The sequence below is a fragment of the Bacillus rossius genome, chromosome 11 (genome assembly GCF_032445375.1).
Source record: "Bacillus rossius redtenbacheri isolate Brsri chromosome 11, Brsri_v3, whole genome shotgun sequence".
NCBI lineage: Eukaryota > Metazoa > Arthropoda > Insecta > Phasmatodea > Bacillidae > Bacillus > Bacillus rossius.
The window spans coordinates 4,700,223-4,719,164 of record NC_086338.1 but is presented as its reverse complement, the minus strand read 5'-3'; the positions used below and the strand labels follow the sequence as shown (position 1 = coordinate 4,719,164).

Genomic DNA, 18,942 nt, shown 5'->3' with positions numbered 1-18,942 from the left:
TGCAACACAGTGAGCTGGGCAGGCTTCCCCCGAATAGACGAGACTATTCTTCTTCCAGCTCGTCTGTGAAACCTGCAAGTATAAAAGGGCATGCGCCCAGACCATCGATAAGCAGAACAACTGGGACATCCAGCCAGCAGGCTGCTTCGCTGCTCCGACACAGCTCGCCGGCCTACACCGTCAATCGCCGCGGAGTTGCTGCCGCCCGAGGACCGACAAGACATCGACTGGGTGAGACCTCTCCGAGTGGTAACCCAGGATATGGGCAGTTCTTGTGGAAGCGTCGCTGGATTAGGCATAAAATCTTTCAGTAAGAACATTAAATAAAAACGAAGGTCTGGCCACAAGGCCAAGAGAGCGTGCATTAGCAAACTCCGTGAGGGCCGAGCGAGCGGAAGTATTGACACAATCACGACACTATCAGGACACTATAGCGACCAGATCGCTACACAGTTTGGACTCTAACTCTACCGCCGGTAACGAAGAATCGTAGCCACAAGAGACAGTGAACAAGAAAACGGACTTACGCGTTACTACGAGAATGCGGAGAGAGCTTCACATGGTACCGGGGGAAGAGTAACCAAAAACCAACCTATAAACTTTGACAGCGTGTATATAATTATAACCTCTGGCAGTAACTATCTGTATTTGTGTTACGTGTAACATTCAGTAATATTAAGATTAGGTATGGTCCTTGTAACTTTGTAAATGGTATAGCCTTAGTAGTTGAAATTGACGGCGTTTTGATCGTTAGCTGTGACGAGCGCACGGCTCGCCACAATTAAGGGTTTTGTTTTGTTTTGTTTTAATTGTTCACGAATCGAGCACGTAGCGTTAATTCGTGCGTTTTGTGTTCTAGTGGGAACTTACCACAGCAGTTCGTCTCCAAGAGAACCCGACTTGTTTAAGTGTTATGCCAGTTTGAGAATCAATGCAATTCCTTTTGGTGTTATTAAGTTTGTCAATAAATTGTTATTGGATCGAATTTAACTTAGCAACTAATTTTATAACCACCCGCAAACGTCCCTTTTTCCTCCTTGTTAGGGTTTTCCTTTGTCCTTAGTAAAACCCGCGACAACCTATTATATACGTAAGTGACTTAACCGTGACAAATTTTTCTTTTGTAATGGCAAAAGGAAAAAAAAAAATCAAGGAAGATGCAGGAACGCAGACTCGAAGGCTAAGAGAAGCAGGCTTCCCGCAAGTGACCGAACATCCGAGCGCCATGAGGCTGTGATGTCACGGGAAGCCTATGATGTACATTCTATATTGCACAGACCCGAATACTCACGTTGGCAAGCCTTCTTTTCACAGACGAGAGAGCCAAACGCCCGATCGTGCATTTCGGTTCTTTTTTGTTCATTGTAAATAAATATACTTACAACTCATGATAACTAATGGTCAATTAGGTTAGGTTTGCTACATTATAAATACTTACAATATTCATAAAATTAATACTGAAATTCTTACTCGTTAGATCTAAACCTGGGTTCCCATAGAAGTTCAGTTATTGTTATGTCTTGTGTAAATTTTCACTAATACTCAAATTTTTGGCTGCGTAAAATTTATGAGCAATAAGCATACCGCATGTATGACAGCTTAAGTTTATCAATATAACTTGTAAAATTATGATCAGGTAGTTTTAAAAACATTGACTTAATTTGGGAGATAATCGTGCAAAACATTGAATTGACTTTTTGTAATAAGAATATGACATCAGTGCTTCGTAAATTTTAAATAAAATGCAATTAAAAAATTTGAGCACGTTTTATGGGACTAGGGTCATAACATTTCTGCGACAGAGATATTACATTACAAAAAAGCCACCGAAAATGTCAAAAATAATAGTGTGGCATAAAAAATGTTACCAAGTGTCACTAGGCATAGTATAATTACACACTTCATAATCCGGAAAAGCATTATTGACGTTTCTTCAGTTTTGTTCCTTATTTTGATTTTATTATTGTCTGTAAAATATATCAAAGGATTTTTTAAGATAAGACCTTTGTATAGGTAGTAATTGCAAAGTGGTGGTAATTTATCATTTTATATATACAGGAAAAATTAACCTTAGCAATAAATGTAACATTGTTTTGACGATTTTGTTGTAACCTTTAAAAATTCAAATCATTTCAACAAACATGTCATTTATACACCTCTTAAAAAATTACAGAGTTTGTAGCGATTTGAAATGCGCGCGTCATCGAGGGCCTCCGGCACTTCGCTCCCCTCATCCTTCTCCCTCCTTTTCTCCCCCTCCTAGTGTTTGTTCAATTTGTACTCGTTTCCCCCACCCTTTCAATATGCGCATGCGCGCGCTGCGGCGCGAGTTTATAAAACCAGCTGCAGACATGTTGAGGGTCTTCTTCTACTGGTAGCCTTTGTGAGGCTTGGTTGTCAGCAGTAGCTGACCAGTTGTTAATTTCACTAGCATGTAGTCCGAGAGCTTCGACTTAGTCTTCGTACGTGTGCGACCTCAGGGGAGAAATGTAAGTTGAATCGAGTCGTCAGTGAGGCGGTGGCCCTCACCCTAATGTAGAATCAGTATTGTTTAAATTTGTTCTGTCTAAATTCCTTTTCGGCCGCCACCATCAAAAATTGTGTGGATTTCTGCTTTTAAATTTAACTTAACCTTCGCTTCCGTTTTTCTGTTTCTACCTGTCTCCCCCTGAGACGTCGTCGCACGTATTTGTTTGGTACTGCTTTTTAAAGAATAATGTAACTTCTTTCTTTCGTGTACCTGCACTTTGCAGTAGTTTTGTAAATGTAACTTTTTTTTTTTTGTAATATAACTTCAGACAAGTAAATTATGTCCCTTTTTGACGATCGTTGATTGGATCGTTCACTGTGTAGCCGGCTTACCCATGCAAATTATAATTGTCAACTAACTCGTTTTGTCAGAAATGTTAACGTAATATTTATTATGTATTAATATTGAATTTGTTTTTGCGTTAAACGTAACTGTATCTTAATATTAACGTAATATTGATTATGAATTAATATTGAATTTGAATAAAATGTCTGTGTACCTGAAACCTTTAACCTTGATTACCCAACTGCTCCAATCACGTAATCTGCAGTCCTAGCCAGGCTCTGGTCTTCCTTCAATCCCTAATAGGCCCCAACCTATTTCAAGTTAATCTTAAAAATAGTTTCCACGGTATTTTTTTTCAACATGATTCGCCAGTAAACACGTTTCTTGTAATTTCTTCTAACATGTTTTCCGTAGAAAAAATCTTACAAACACATATATCTCTAATAGTGAACCAATATCAGATGCTGTGTGATTCAGTGTGACTATAATTCTTGTGAATTAATTAATCTGATATATCGCACACCGAGAATAATAGGCCACATCTCAAAAAAACTAAATTTTACAGGAGAGTGAATATTTGAAAGTTTATTCTTAGTCTCAGCAATCAGGAATTGCATAATGTCGGCACTGTTTCTATGGCACAAGTCAAAACATGGCCATGGTGTATTCCAACCCACCCTTAGTGTACGAATAATAAGGCTGCATGTCAACATGTGGCTGTAATGTTCTGATTTCTGTTTTACAAATTTAAAATGTAATAAGGACATATCTAATTTCAGGTGAATATTTATTGTACTACATATATGGCCTTGTTTTACCGAATAGATATAGCCATAGACATTACAAATATACAAAAATGTAAAAAATTTTTTTTTTTGAGATGTGGCCCTATTATTCTCGGTGTACGATATAATTTCTCTAGCCGGTTTTTGTCGGTCCGCTAGCTATTTTTATTCCTTTATCAAACTCCATGATTTACCCCTCATTTTAAAGCTTTTCGTGCCGGCTAATGAAGAAAAATAGACCCATGGTCTAAAAATGTACCGCTTCTCTTAAATTTGAGATTTAATGCCATCTAAGAAGAGGTCCTTTGTGGATGAGTCGATTTTTTGATATATATCGAATTGGATTCGATAAATATCAAATCGTATATCCACTTGAAACATCATTACTGGCCATAACGTGGGAGGACGACAAACGGTTAATCTGCGAAGACGGCATCCACACGATCCCCCACGGCTATATCGGAGAAGACGAATAAATTATTTTTCTGTAAATAGTTTGGCAGTTTGGTTGTTGTTGTTTCCATTTGTTGTATAGTTTCAGTTTTTATTGCATACTTGCAGTTTTCATTGCATAGTTTCCATTTTCTATTGTATAGGTTTCAGTTTTTGTTGTATAGTTTTTATTTTTTGTTTTAAAGTTTCAATTTTTTGCTGTATAGTTTCCATTTTTGATGTATAGTTTCCATTTTTGTTGCATAGTTTCCATTTTTGTTTTATAGTTTCCATTTTTGTTGTATAATTTCAGTTTTAGATGTATAGTTTCCGTTTTTGTTGTACAGTTTCTGTTTTTGTTGTATATTTTCCGTTTTTGCTGTATAGTTCAATTTTTGCTGTATAGTTTCCATTTTTGCTGTATGGTGTCAGTTTTTGTTGTATAGTTATGTTCGATGTGTATGTATTTTTCTTTTCTTGAGAATTTTGTTTTTGTAGTGTCCGAGCTTATTTCAATAAAAATGATTACCTATACCTACATACTGCTTATTATTTTTAATATAGAACCTTTATTCCTCAAGTTAATCATATTAAAAAGAGTGATATTATACGCAAACATTAAAATATCTGCTTCCATGCAGCTTTAAAACACGAGTACGCAAACACGGATTTGTGAGGACTCTGAATAATTTCTGGTCCGCTAAGATGGAGAAATAAAATTATCATTATTAAAACCATCGCATCCACAACGATAGTTTTGATGACATATATTTTAGTTAAAACCTATAAACGATTACGTTTTTAAGAAAAAATGGTGGTCACAGAAATTAAATGACTGTGTATTTTGTGGATTTTGTGATTTATTTTAACAAAATTTGTAAATTTTTTGGTCTATTAGGGTTATAACACTGGTAGGAAATATAAACTCGACCTTACATACACTAACATACTTTAGAAACCTACACCCGATGACGACATCCATCAGATGAAATCAAGATGATGGTCTCCACTAAATAAGATGGCTGCCTCCAGCAGACTATAATGCATGGGTAGGAGTGGGGAGCTTGATTACGATGGCATCGTAACGAAAAGTGCAACGCACAGGAGTGAGGAGCTCGATGAAGAAGTCATCAAGTTTTTAAATTAAAATTTTATTAATATTTTTTTATAATTTTTTCCCGATTTTCTAAGTTAATATTTGAGAATTTTCAAGATGGTGGATGTGACGTCATAATTCGGTGGAATGTTCTAGAAAATAAAATGGCAGAAGTTTCTAGAAAACCAAATGGCGGAATCCAAAATGGCCGCCGGAAGTGAGGAAATCCAAAATGGCAGCAGGAAGTGACGTAATCCAAGATGGCCGCCGGAAGTGACGTATTCCCGGATCCCGCCCCCTCATCCCCTGCCCCAGAACGAACTATAATTACCTACTTATGACCATTAATAAGGCACAAGTTCAGACGCTCACATAGGCATGATTGTATTTGCCACAACTTGTTTTTTCACATGGACAATTATATGTAGCTTTTTTACGAGTAAAAACTTTTAATGATATTAATGTTTCTATTGAAGATATGTACAAGCAAAAAGTGAACGATGATCACATCATAACTTCCAACACTGTATTTAAAGAGGTTTTGTAAACGGATATATTTTGGTATGTTTGTATATAATACTTCTGTGTTCAATTACATATCTCATTTTGTACCAACACCTGTTCACTTTTTTCTATTCTCCTTCAAAATGTAATTTCTCCCAAATTTTTAAATAATGGAATGCCACACAAAACGATTTGGTGCGCATTGTGAGATTCCGCACGGGTCGACTAGTATTATATAATTAAATGTTTTTTTTTTTTTTTTTAACTAGCAAACATGTATTGCAGCAATATACTCAAAATTTCTTAGAAAATCAGGATGAGAAAACCATGCAGATTACATTTGTCATGTAAGTCCTATTACTAGTAAATCATAAGTAGTCAATAAATAAATTGTAATAAATAAAACTTTTTTGGCCAAAATAAAAGTTATTCAGTTAATATTTGATGTATCGTTTAGTTGCATTTTTTAGGTAAGGAATTTTAAAATTATTTTGAACAAAAAAATTTATTTTTGTCAAGATTTGCACGAACTATTAAAGGTTTCCCATAAGGCACGCAAACTTGGAACGCTCGTCACATACGAGTAGTATAGTTTGGTTCCTCAGAGCCCAGGTTTCAGGCTGTGGATTCTGATGGGGTCAATGACCGATTGCTCTGACGTCACGGCGGCCATCTGGGATGACGTTGACATTTGACCTTTGACCTTGACCCTGGCCTCGGCTGCCATCTTGGATCCACCATTTTGTTTTCTCGAACTATCCACCATTTTAAATTTCGCTATTTTGTTTTCTCGAACCTTCCGACATTCTGAATTCCGCCATTTTGTTTTCTAGAACTTTCGACCACCTTGGAATCGAATGCCCCACTCCCTAATTTTGCAATTTTCATTACAACCATCTAATACGGGGGCCAGACCCCCTGGTACATCCCGGACTCCCAAAGCTGTGCATACGCCCCTGCGGTGCTGTCCGGGTCTACCCAGCCGCGCCTGTGTCTGATCCCGGCTGACCTCAGCATAACCTTTGAATATATATACTGTATAGAAGTGACCAGCCCAGGTTAAAAGTTCTAATACGGTTTTGAGGTAGTTGGTTAATTCACCGCCGCAATCGCCACCATCTCTAGGGCATCGACTTGTGGTGGTCCCTAGCGGACAAGTGTCGAACTCTTCAAACACCCCTTCCCCCTCCCGTTGAACGACCTTGAGCTGCAGTGAATGAATGGTGGGTGGTGCGGGGAATGACAGCGGGCGACAGTGCTGCGCTCTAACGTGTAAACAACAACTAAGACGATACATGGCGTTACGGCAGCGCACTGCAGCGGTGAAGTTCCCAAGCTGCTCATCATACGCTTCTGAAAAACGTAGAGTAAATCCTATCCACTCGCGACTTCTATACAGTATATATATTCAAAGGCATAACTCAATGGCATTTCCACACTTCGAAGACACTTGAAGGGGCGAAAATCTGTAGTATTCACGGGAGAGGGGAAGAGGGCCGGAAATTATGACTACCATCCATGTTTCACTGTTACAATTTTACAATAACAAGTAGTGAATCCCCACTGATGACCCCCTGCCCCCCCCCCCCCTACTTTCCTTGGTCACATGCATGCTTTCCCGGGCAGATTAACTCACTGTAACAAAGCCTATCTCAAACCACACTTCACTTCGTTCAGACGTCTTGGCGATTATTTGTAGTTTCATCATCTGTCAGGTGAAGAATTAAATTTTAGAGTGAAACACTTAACTTTTGTGGCTGAAACCGAAGAAGAACTTGTAGCGTTTAGGCCCGCCACGTTCAAACTGCGCGCGTCATCGCGGGCCTCCGGCACTCCGCTCCCCTCATCCTCCTCCTCCTTTTACCCCCCTCCTAGTGTTTGTTCAATTTGTACTCGTTCCCCCACCCTTTCAATATGTGCATGCGTGTGCTGCGGCGTGAGTTTATAAATTCAGCTGCAGCCATGTTTGGGCCTTCTTCTTCTACTGCCTTGGTCAGGCTTGGTTGTCAGCAGTAGCTGACCTGTTGTTATTTCACTAGCATGTAGTCCGAGAGCCTCGACTTAGTCTTCGTGCGTGTGCGACCTCAGGGGAGAAATGTAAGTTGGATCGAGTCGTCAGTGAGGCGGTGGCCCTCACCTTAATGTAGAATCTTTTGTGTTTGAATTTGTTCTGTCTGAATTCCTTTTCGGCTGCCACCATCAAAAATTGTTTGGATTATTTGATTTAAATTTAACTTAATCTACGTTTCGTTTTTCTGTTTGTAACTGTCTCCCCCTGAGACGTCGTCGCACGTATTTGCTTGTTAAAGCTTTTTTAAAGAATAATGTAACTTCTTTCTTTCTTGTACCTGCACTTTGCAGTAGTTTGGTAAATTCAATTTTTGTAATGTAACTTCATTCGTGGAAATTATGTCTCATTTTGACGATCGTTGATTGAATCGCTTACTGTGTAGCCGGCTTACCCATTCAAATTATAATTGTCAACTAACTCGCTTTGTCAGAATTTGTTCTTGCTTTATGTATTCAACCTTGCATTGTTTAAACTTAACATTATCATAAATGTTAACGTAATATTAATCTTGAATTGAATAAAATGTCTGTGTACCTGAAACCATTTACCTTGCTTACCTAACTGCTCCAGTCACGTAAACCCCAGTCCTAGCCAGGTTCTGGTCTCCCTCCAACCCTAATAGGCCCTCACCTATTACAAACTTATGAAAACAATCGTAAGGAATATATAAGGCTGATTTTTAAAGATCGTATTATTTGCTACGTTCTGTAAGGGAGTAGCTTTGATGAGGCGAGTGAAAGTAGGTGGGGAATTGAAAGTCCAAACAGATTACCTTTCAAAACGAGTAACAGATTGGCTGCTCAAAATCTTTATTCGTTTTCAGTGTAATATAAAAGATTTTCTTTATAAGAATTTCCTGCCATTTCCTCTATATATGTAAGGACGTTTTTTAATGTGTGTGGCTCAGAAGCAAGGGTCTAATATTAAAAAAAAATCGGCTATTTGTTAGTTTCACTTCTAACAGATTCAAGTAACGCTGTGTTGAATCAACTCGCATTATTTATTTTTCTTACTATTTACATAGGTAATTTAGAAAAATGCACTATTTTTACAAGAAAAACTTATAAATATGTCCAAAAAAATAGACAAACATGCAATTAACTAAATCAATAAATAAATAAAAGATATTTATTTTGCAATGAACAGGTAATTTGATTAAATGGAATTTAATATCTCCATAAATTTCGAGAAGAAAAATATATGCGACCAAAATTATTGTGTGTGCCGTCCTGGAATGTGTCTTTTTTTTTTTGCGAATGCTGTAACCACAGTACAGGATGCTTGAACGTGTGAAACACGTTCAATATTAAGACTATTTGTCTTGTTAGAACCAGTTAATTTTGCTTCTATTTAGTTATTTTAATGTTCTGTAAAAAATGTTAACACCCAGAAAAGAGACACGTTACGCTCACAACCATTTCGGAAACAGTTTCATAACACGCTTGTCTTTATGAATGGTCTGTTAGAAGACCTGCACTGCGTGCAGTGTTAACTGCTTTTCCTTTGTTTTGCTTTGCGTGTTCGCTGCACATGACGTCACGACGCTGATATGGATGCGGACCCACACGCAAACGGAATGATAACATTGTGTGGACAAGCAGGAAGCGACAGTCTCTCGTAGCCCACACGCGCTTATCGCAACAGACGTTCAACTGGAGTCAAAAACTAGAAAACTTTAACTATGCACACACGCCGATTTTATATTTATAGATCATCCGCTTCGTGATAAATCACTTTAAGCACTATAACTTCTGCAGTGCATAACACCCGTAGCTTAAACATAGCATGTCGCTTGCAGACTGCAGGCAGAGCTTTGTACCATGTGTAATTTGACAAAGCTCTGTCTTGCAGTTTTACAAGTGATATCGTTGGCAACTGAGTTTCTATGATTTTCCTTGTAAAAGTACAAAATGTTTTTAAAATGTATCTGCACTGAACAAATGAAAACAATACATTAGAGGGCCTCAGGGATCCTAGGTCAACCTGTACGATGGTTAGCATACTTATTAATTTTTAAATTAATAGTGTATACCTGTAGGAATGTACCTATGCACCAGCTCCATTGGTATCAGTCGCCAAAGTGCCGAAAATAAAATCACGTATTTGAATTGATCCGAGAAATGAACACATTGGACGGCGTCACGGCTCGAGTGCCACATCACTTGTACGAGCACGGCAGGGAGTGGACTCTGAGCAGCTTCAGTCCTGGACGGGGCTTGGAGCCGAGCCACGCGCTCGAGGTACAGTCACTGTGGAGCCCGCGCGTCATTCCCGCGGACAGTCAGCTACAATCACAACAGGAACACTCCCGAACTTTGGTTGGATTCCGCCAGTGTAACGAATAATAGTTATTTCTGGTGCATAAACATCTTAGATCCCGGTACACGTCACTCGGTAGGAGTAATATCGTGAATGTGAAACGGAAATGCGTAACCATGGCGCTCAGAAACCTCGAGAAGAGGGCGTACTTGCGTGATTCATTCGTATTCATGTATACCTATATTTATATTTGTATAAAAATCGTGGTCCCCCATCAAAGAAACAACCACGTTCGATGGTGCATAACTTTGATAACAGTCCCAACTAAAGCATACGCCTTTACCCGCTCGGCCATGACATCATGAAATACATAAGTCTTATAAGCGTATATATAAAATGAAATATCTCAGGAGAAATAATAAAATTTTAACGAGTGCATTAACTTTACTTTTTTGTTTTGTTTATTTAAGCCCCTGCCTTCACCAGCGCACAAACTGCATCATAACTTTACTTCGCTTCCGAAATTGCACAAGGAGTGCTGATACATCACTACATGTGTGCACTAGAATAGATTTATAGTAATGCGATACTTGCATCAACAATGTAGCTTTATAGTTTAGTTTCAAGATTGCGTTTTTTCTATTTGAAACCAAAAATTTTGACACAAAATGTGTTTAAAACAGAAACGTTTAAGTTATTGTTAAAACACCGACGAGAAAAGAGTTCTTAAAAATACTGGACTTTTATATATATTTATATATATTTATATATTTTTTGAGTCTTGATATGCACGAAGTGTTAACAAAAACGTGAAGAAAAATGACCCTGCAATATTTTATGCAAGTAGACATCATAAAATAGTTAGTGTTCGAAACAATTCGGGAATATTAAAAATAAAGTATGATTATTGTGTACATACACACACACACACTATATATATATATATATATATATATATATATATAGTACGGACGATAATTTTACGTGATAACGTCATAAGAAAACATTGATGAAAAATTGCATACCTTTTTTAATTTTCAAATATTATTTACAGTTTTCGCAATTTTAATTTAAATAATTTGTTTAAATATAATCACGAACAAATAGTTAAAAAGCCCGCCTTAACCTGTTTGATATTATAGAAGATTTTCTCGCACGGTGGTTGGCCGGTTCTTGCACGCTCGGCTCAGGCGGAACGTGATAATTCTTAGTGCGTGCAGCCGTTGTTCATCGATTTATAAGACGTTATCACGTCAAAAATAATGAAATGAATGATAAGGTCAGGCGCAAGCGGACTGGAGTATAGCGCTGGGAGCTGAGACTGGTGGAGGGCCACGTGACCGGCCGGAAGACTCACTATTGGTGGAGGCGCCGGGTAGCGCGCAGCAGAGCGAGAGACACAAGATGGCCGCGCTCCTCGCCGCGCCGCGTGCCTGCGCTCGGGCCGCCATCTCGCGACTGCGGTCTGAACTGCCAGGCGCCGAGCACTTCCCGCCCGGCGGCCGGGCCAAGGCCACGGCCGATGCACACACACTGCGCAATCAGTCCGCAATCTCCGGCAATTAGCGCGCTCAAACAGCTCACACTGCGAGTCAAACCCCCCTTCTTACCACGTGCGCAGGCTTTCACGACCATTGACTGGGTTGTAGCCGTGTCCTTGGCGGATAATTCACCGACGTTTCGGTCGACATTGCAGTCGCCATCATCAGGAAGCACCTTCCCTTAAGGCCAGAGTATATGAAGGCAGGATAACTGGTAAGAACCTACAGTAGGTAACTGCTTCCAGATGATGGCGACTGCATATGTCGACCGAAAACGTCGGTCAATTATCCGCCAAGGACGCGGCTGCAACCCAGAAGCCAAGTTACCTCACACTCATTTATTCCCTCCCTCTTCTTTATTCGTCGCATCAGCAGCACGTGGTTTCGAGTCTCTAACGCGATCCCGCCAAAGAAACAACTTTTAGCAACACCTTAGAGAAGTAACCCAGTATCATCTTTTCCACAGACATCCACACATGAACTCTATCCAGGGCCGATGCAAGGTAAATTGGCGCCCTAGGCGAAATAACTTAATGCCTCCCCCCCCCCCCCTCCCGGCCGGACAACCCCAACAAATTTTTCCATGCCTCAAAATACATCACCTGCATATATCTCGGTTTGCCAACGTGTTGTGCTGTGTGAGTTTGGTATGCTGCATCTACGCACTTCGAACTTTTTTTTTTTTAAACTATAGGTATCTAGGTAAGTTCAATATTTGCATATGTTATTTTCATATACAATTATAATTGTAATCGAAAGAACTCGGACATATTAGATTCACTTAGAATTTCTATAAATTTTCGTTTTTTGATTATTTCATTTTTTAATAATTTATTATAATTCTATATTAATAATTCTGTTTCATTTAGGATTTATTTATTATTGGTTAATAAATACATGAAATTAATTTTTATCATTTAATAATTGTTTATAAATTAACTATTTAATAATAATTATTGATTGATAATATATTGTCAGTTTATTAAAATTAAGAAATATAAATTAATATTTAATAATTGTTAATCAATTTATTATTGAATAATATATGATTTTTAATTATTTGAAATTTTAATATAATTATAATTATAATAAATTATATTAAAATTTTCTGTTGTAAGGAATGAATTTTTCATTAAAAAATTTGCACGAAGTTGAACGTTCTATGAGCTATATTTTTGTTAATATTTTGGGAACATGGATACATTTTGCTCCGCTTCTATTTTACACGTGGTTGTCACGTGGTTCTCAAAACAATTGCTCTACACACATGTTTTTATATTGTAGGTGGGACCTTTGTGTATTCTGTTATGTTTACAATTTTCTAGCGTAGACATTTTATTATTCCTATTTCCTTTATTTTAGAAATCTTAAAGTTTCAAAAAAAACTTCTAAAGATATGTTGCAATGTTTGGGTAAATATTTTTTAATGTATAAGCAAACTTATTAAGCAGACATTTAGACACAGTTGCGCTTATCTAAGCGAGTATAGTTCGAAACTCTTAAAACATTACGTCTTAATTCTATACTATGTATATAGTAATAGAAAACACATTAAAATAATAATTAAAAATATATTAAGGAAAGACTTTCCCAAAATTAGTAAACGCTTTCAACGAAAATAAAAGTATAACATTAATTATTTGAACGCTAAGATAACTATAAACGAACTATAATGAGTTATAATTAACACAATTTTAGTAACAGTTGATGACTGACTACAAATTTTCAAATAATAAAATATGGGATATTTAAAATAATAATTAATAATTATAAATTATTAAACAATTATTAAAATGGTTTTGGAAACTATTGGTTTCTGTTGAAATGAAATATTAATTTATTTTTATTTATTAATGGTTCACTATTTTTGACAATAAATAATAAAACGACGTGCCATAAGCATCACGATTCGATTTTAAAAAGCGCGCTTATTCGCCGATATATATATATATATATATATATATATATATATATATATATATATATATATATATATATAAGCTTTTACCCGCGGCTTCGCTCGCGTAATGTCCTTAAATAATTATCAAAGATCATTGCAAAAAAAATTAAATAATATGGTAATTGTTTTTATTGCGTGACTGGAATAATCAGTATTTAAAAATTCTAACATACAATTTATCTTAAAAAACTGTCCACAAGCTTTATTGAAATATGTTTAACTATTACAAGAAAATAATAATTTAAATTCTAACATTTTAAAAAGTTCAAAGTATTAACGAAGAATAAATAAATAAATAAATATTCTGCCCCCATTATGTGATCCGAAAACTCGTTCAATTACATAGTCAAGGAGCATCTATATTTCGTGTAAGCGTAACTTGTACATTTAGTTTCATTTGAAGTTTACGTGAGGGTACACCCGAAAGTTCAAGTGAATTAAAAACTCCGCAGGATATGAAGTGCTTTGTTCTGTATTAATGATTGTATCTATTGGCAAATACTCCTTCAATTCCCCTTGAACCTCTTTTAAAATATAAGTGTAGATTTTATTAACGATATAAACTTTTTGGCGCCAATATTGCTTTTGCGTACAACCACCGATCACTATTCAAATTTTGCTGCAAGTCCAGGAAAACTTGAGTAATTAGATCCACATCATTTTCACTAAATTACAAAATTCTATTGAAAGTAAAACATAACCTTCAGCAAAAATGTTCAAAAACTATCACCGATGAAAATAAACAGAAACCTAACCTCAAAAAAGAAAGTTTAGGTATTGCTTGGTGGTGACAGAAAAATAAAATTGAATAGTTGATTGACCACCGGTATTATATTATTAAATTGGCGAATTATTTAATTTATTTATTGAAACGCCAGATGGCGTTAAATTTCATTAAAATTACTCAAACTCGCAATCGGACGTTCATACATAGCCTACCAATATCAATGTTTTTGCCCTTCGGAAAAAAAATACTGTTATTTTAATAGGCATATAAAGTGTTCTCTGTCCTTTACTATACCCTTGAAAATATGCGCACAAAATTTCATGATGATTGGTTGTGTAGTTTCCGCGTGAAAGTGAAACCAAAGAAAAAAATTAAACTAACATTCGCAATTATAATATTAGTAAGGATAACTATAATAGAACGCTCGACACTCGATGGCCAAAGACGAAAAATACTCGCTAACGCGTGAAATAATAAAAAGAGAGGTCAAATGTTTCCGTCTCACTCGCACTGGCTAGTCATGACGGAGAGGCCCGAGAATAGCCGAAGACTATTTTACAATTAACAGCTTTTCTACTTTCTTTCTAATATTTCTCGCTCATGTTTGCAAATACGCAGATGGACTTGGGAACCCTTTTTATGTATTTTTTAATTCTCCACAACTTTTGTTTGAAACCTTTTTCGCTTAAACGCCTAGATTCTGAGAAAAACTGAGTCAAAATTTTTTTAAACCATTTTCTTCAAAAACTTCACGTCCGATTTCAAAAAAATTAGTACCATTCAATTCAGCGTCCTCGAATTACCCTTATATCAAGTTTTCAGGTCTGCTGGTAAAAAGTGCTTACTTTGCCTCTTGTTGACTGGCATAGGTAGTGTTTCTCAGCTATTTTAAGGTCAGTAATAAAGTTATATCGATTGAATTCCACATGATAAAAAATACCGTAAGTGCTAATTTGGTAACAGGAATTCACCAATTAAAATAAACTTTGAATAGATACAATTGCATGTCTCATTACGAAAAAAAAAAAAATCATGAAGAAATTGGTTTGCCAGAAATAACGAGGAGAAAACCAACCAAAATATTGCAAAATCTTAAAGCTTAGTGAATGTTACATTTAGACGTTTAATATACCTATATAGTATGAATATCATAATGGATTTAATAATATGTGTAGTAAATATCTGTTACATAATTGCGTATGTAAAAAATGTATATATCTATGCTAAGCATATTATAAAATTAAATAAAGCTGGTTTTACACTATGCAATTCACTTCTCACACAGCTCCTTGCATGCAAGCTCTCGTGCAATTATTGCATGCAATCTTTCATTTACACAGCGCAAATTCCCCATGCAATAAACATGCGATCTGTTTTGTTCCCGCCACATTTCTGTACAAATGGATAATCAAAGGAACAAGGCAATTTGTGCACTGACAATGATGTAAATGTTATCTGATGAAGCACGATCGCAGATTTCTAAACTTGTTTTTTTACATCTTCTGTGGTCGTGTTTACACGTAATTCCGACACAGACGTGGCCACAGCTTGTATTGCTTTCTCACGCAAATGTTTGTTATGGTAATTTGGCGATTTTGTGTTGTACAGAACTGGATATTTTTGATATTCATCCAAGAGCCGCAAAACACACTCGGGTGTCCATTCCATGTTTGTAAAGTGCTTGCTTTTGTTTATGTTTACAACTACGCGCGTAAATTTACTACAGAGAACGACCAATCACAGTGCTTGTTCTGCGCAACTTGCATCAAAATATAGAGCATGATCTATTCTCAGATATTGCGCCGTAGCTTGCATCGCGTGTGAAATTCTGAGAATTTTTTATGTGAGCTGCAATGCAATATTAGCAGATTGCATGGAAATTGCGTGCATATTGCGTCGTGTAAATCCAGCTTAAGCAAGCATGTTTGTAATGTATTGCTGAGCTATAGGTCAATTCCAAGTTAAAATGTCAAGGACAAAGACATACAATATGGCCACTGTGACGTCAAAATCCAATATGACGGCCTGCTCATATGGCTACTCTTGCGGTACCCTGTTCTCGGACATAAATTTCTATACTACAAACATATTTGGTCATTTTTAAAATATTTCATGATAAAAACGAACATAAACTAAATTAGGCTGATGAAATGGAATTTTCTTATACAATGTAATATCATTGTGACCAATTTCATCAAAATAAGAATTGCGTTTAAAAATCGTTACAATAAATATTAATTACCAAAAACGTTTTTAGAAAATAGAAACTATTCACTCAAATTAATTTACAATTATTTGAATTAAAATATTTATATATTTGCATGCGAATACTTGTTCAGAATTTACAAATTTTTTGAAACGAATCTCATTTTCGTGATCATTTAAAAACAACAATTTGTTTTGGAGCCTTCAATTCCATGATTTAAATTAGTGAAAAAATGTGCATTGTAAAATAAAATCAAATATTTTTTTTTTCATTGGTATATTTTATATAAACATAAAATTTCCGTAGTACCGAGAACACATGTTTATGGTCACAATATTTAAAAAAAAAATGTGTGGAAAAATTGAATGAAATAAATAATATGCCTATTTTAGATGTTTTTTAAATCAAAATTTTATGTTATGATCTACTCTATAACCACTATGAAAAACGTTTTAAATAATATGATTTGAAAATTTTCAAGGAAATATGAACAACATTATTTATTAAATACTATTTTATGTCCAATCTCTTAAATCTTAACCAGTATATTTAAACCAGTTATTAAATTGAACATTTTTTTTTATTGAATTCAATATAGTTAGTATTAAAAATAATCTTAAAAGGAAAAAAATTAAAAACAAAACTTAAACATTGTTTTAAATAATAATATTATTTTATTTCATAAAGCACATGGTACTTAATATGAATAAATAAAAGAAAAATTAAATATATAAATGATATGGATCTCTATGGTTTCTACAAAATTATGTAGCAATTTAACAAGGTAGTTCTAGTAAGATATATTTTTTTCAGAAACCTACGGACAGCTAAATTATATTACTAAGAATTCATCCGTTTGAATTACTTTGCAAGTTAAAAGCAACACGATTTGGCGATTCCAACTTGATCTTGCATGGTTCTTTGATATTACGGAAATGATCCTTTGTACAGCATTTTCCGTGTGTTACTTTCGTTCAGACAACAGTTTATATCGAAAATTTGCCGAGCGTGAGCGGGGATTCAACGAACAGAACAGAAGTATGTCATTGTGGATCAGGGGTGCGAATGCCCTGGTTGGAACGCAGCCTCAGTAACGTGTATCGCGGCGACTAAGAGATCGTGAGAGAGGGTGGGTTGGAGGGGAGTGCCAACACCTCGCCTGTGATACTTGTTTACAGGTCGTCTCCGTCGCCATCGCAACTGAGTTGTTGCCCCGGGGAACCATTACGTGCATTAACTCGGCCGTGATTCAGCCCGCGGGGGTTCGGTTTATTTCCGTCCGGGCGAGGGGAGGGGATCCCACGGGTATCGACCGGCTGTGCCGCGACCTTCATCACTCGCACCGCGGCGGGGCTCGTACCGCGGGCTCGCTGGGCGACCAGGCATCCCGTGTCCAGTCATACGGTACTCCTCACTGGAGCTAGGCTCAACAGTGGTTTACTCCTTACCTCGCGCCTGTCCACACACACAGTCTCGCGCCACTCGGTCACACTCAAGCGGTCCCGTCGCGCCGCTCGCACAAGGGGGGGGGGGGGGGTCTCGCTCTCTTCGGTGGATTCGCACTTCACTCATCTCGCACTTTTGGAACTCGTGCGGAGGCCGGCATCGCCGCCTTATAAACCCTTGGCCATCTTTCTGGAAACGACTGGAGACGGTTGTGATGTGTCGCTTCATTCCAGGCCGACCTGCCGCTCGAAGCATCCAGAACAACGTCGCTTCATTCACGCCATTACATGCAGTGACCCGCGGGATTTCCAAGCCTCTAATGATAGATAGCAGCGCCGAGGAAGGAGGCGCGGGGAGGCCGGGCCGCTGTAATCCTGGAAGGTATGCGCGTGACGTCAGGGGCCGTTGGGGGCCACCAGGCAGCTCAGGTACCTGGCGCCTCGCGGCCCTGTCTCCCGCGTTCCTAACAATATATATATATAGAGAACCAGTATTTGTTAGACTCTATACAGTAACACTAACAAAATATATTACGAAAATTAAAAATAATATATTAATAAGGCTAACTATATTGCTAGTAAAACTCTATATATATATTTAAAAAAATATTTTCATGAATTTATCGTATGGTTAATAAGCTTATTACAGTGAATGAGTTAATACGAGGGTGAAACATACGATTATAAGACGATAACATTACATGATAGCAAATAAATTAGGGCCTATATAAATAAAAATAGATTTTATTAACATTTTTTTTAATGAAATTGCTGCTTGCAGGAAGATCACGGTGTCCAATTTGAATGATATGTTGGGTTTTGAGAAACAACTTACGTTGCGAAGATGATTTGCCGAGACTCTTTGCAGAATTTTTAGGTGTTTAATGAAACAGATCTTACGATTTTCCGGTAGGCAATTCGAAAAGTACTTGTTGAGCATTCTACACACACTTAGTAGTATTTTAGTATTTTCATTATTGAACATTTTAGCTCTCGGTATACGACTCTTGGTAAGAGTAATTTTGTGAAAATGGAAAGGAATTCGATGGACGGAAATGTGGGACAAAGAGGGAAGACCCATGTGTAGCAACATAAACCCGT

General features: G+C 36.9%; 1 protein-coding gene across 1 annotated transcript in view; it reads right to left on the bottom strand.

Annotated features, from left to right (window-relative positions):
• The window catches only part of LOC134536537 (uncharacterized), a 55,400-nt gene extending 40,688 nt beyond the window's left edge, over positions 1-14,712 (bottom strand). The window contains exons 1-2 of the mRNA XM_063376269.1: positions 14,696-14,712; positions 11,320-11,495 (exon numbers count right to left, since the gene is read on the bottom strand). Of these exons, the coding sequence (XP_063232339.1) occupies positions 11,320-11,495; positions 14,696-14,712 (193 nt within the window). The remainder of the gene's footprint in view (positions 1-11,319; positions 11,496-14,695) is intronic.
• Between the last annotated feature and the right edge of the window lie 4,230 nt (positions 14,713-18,942).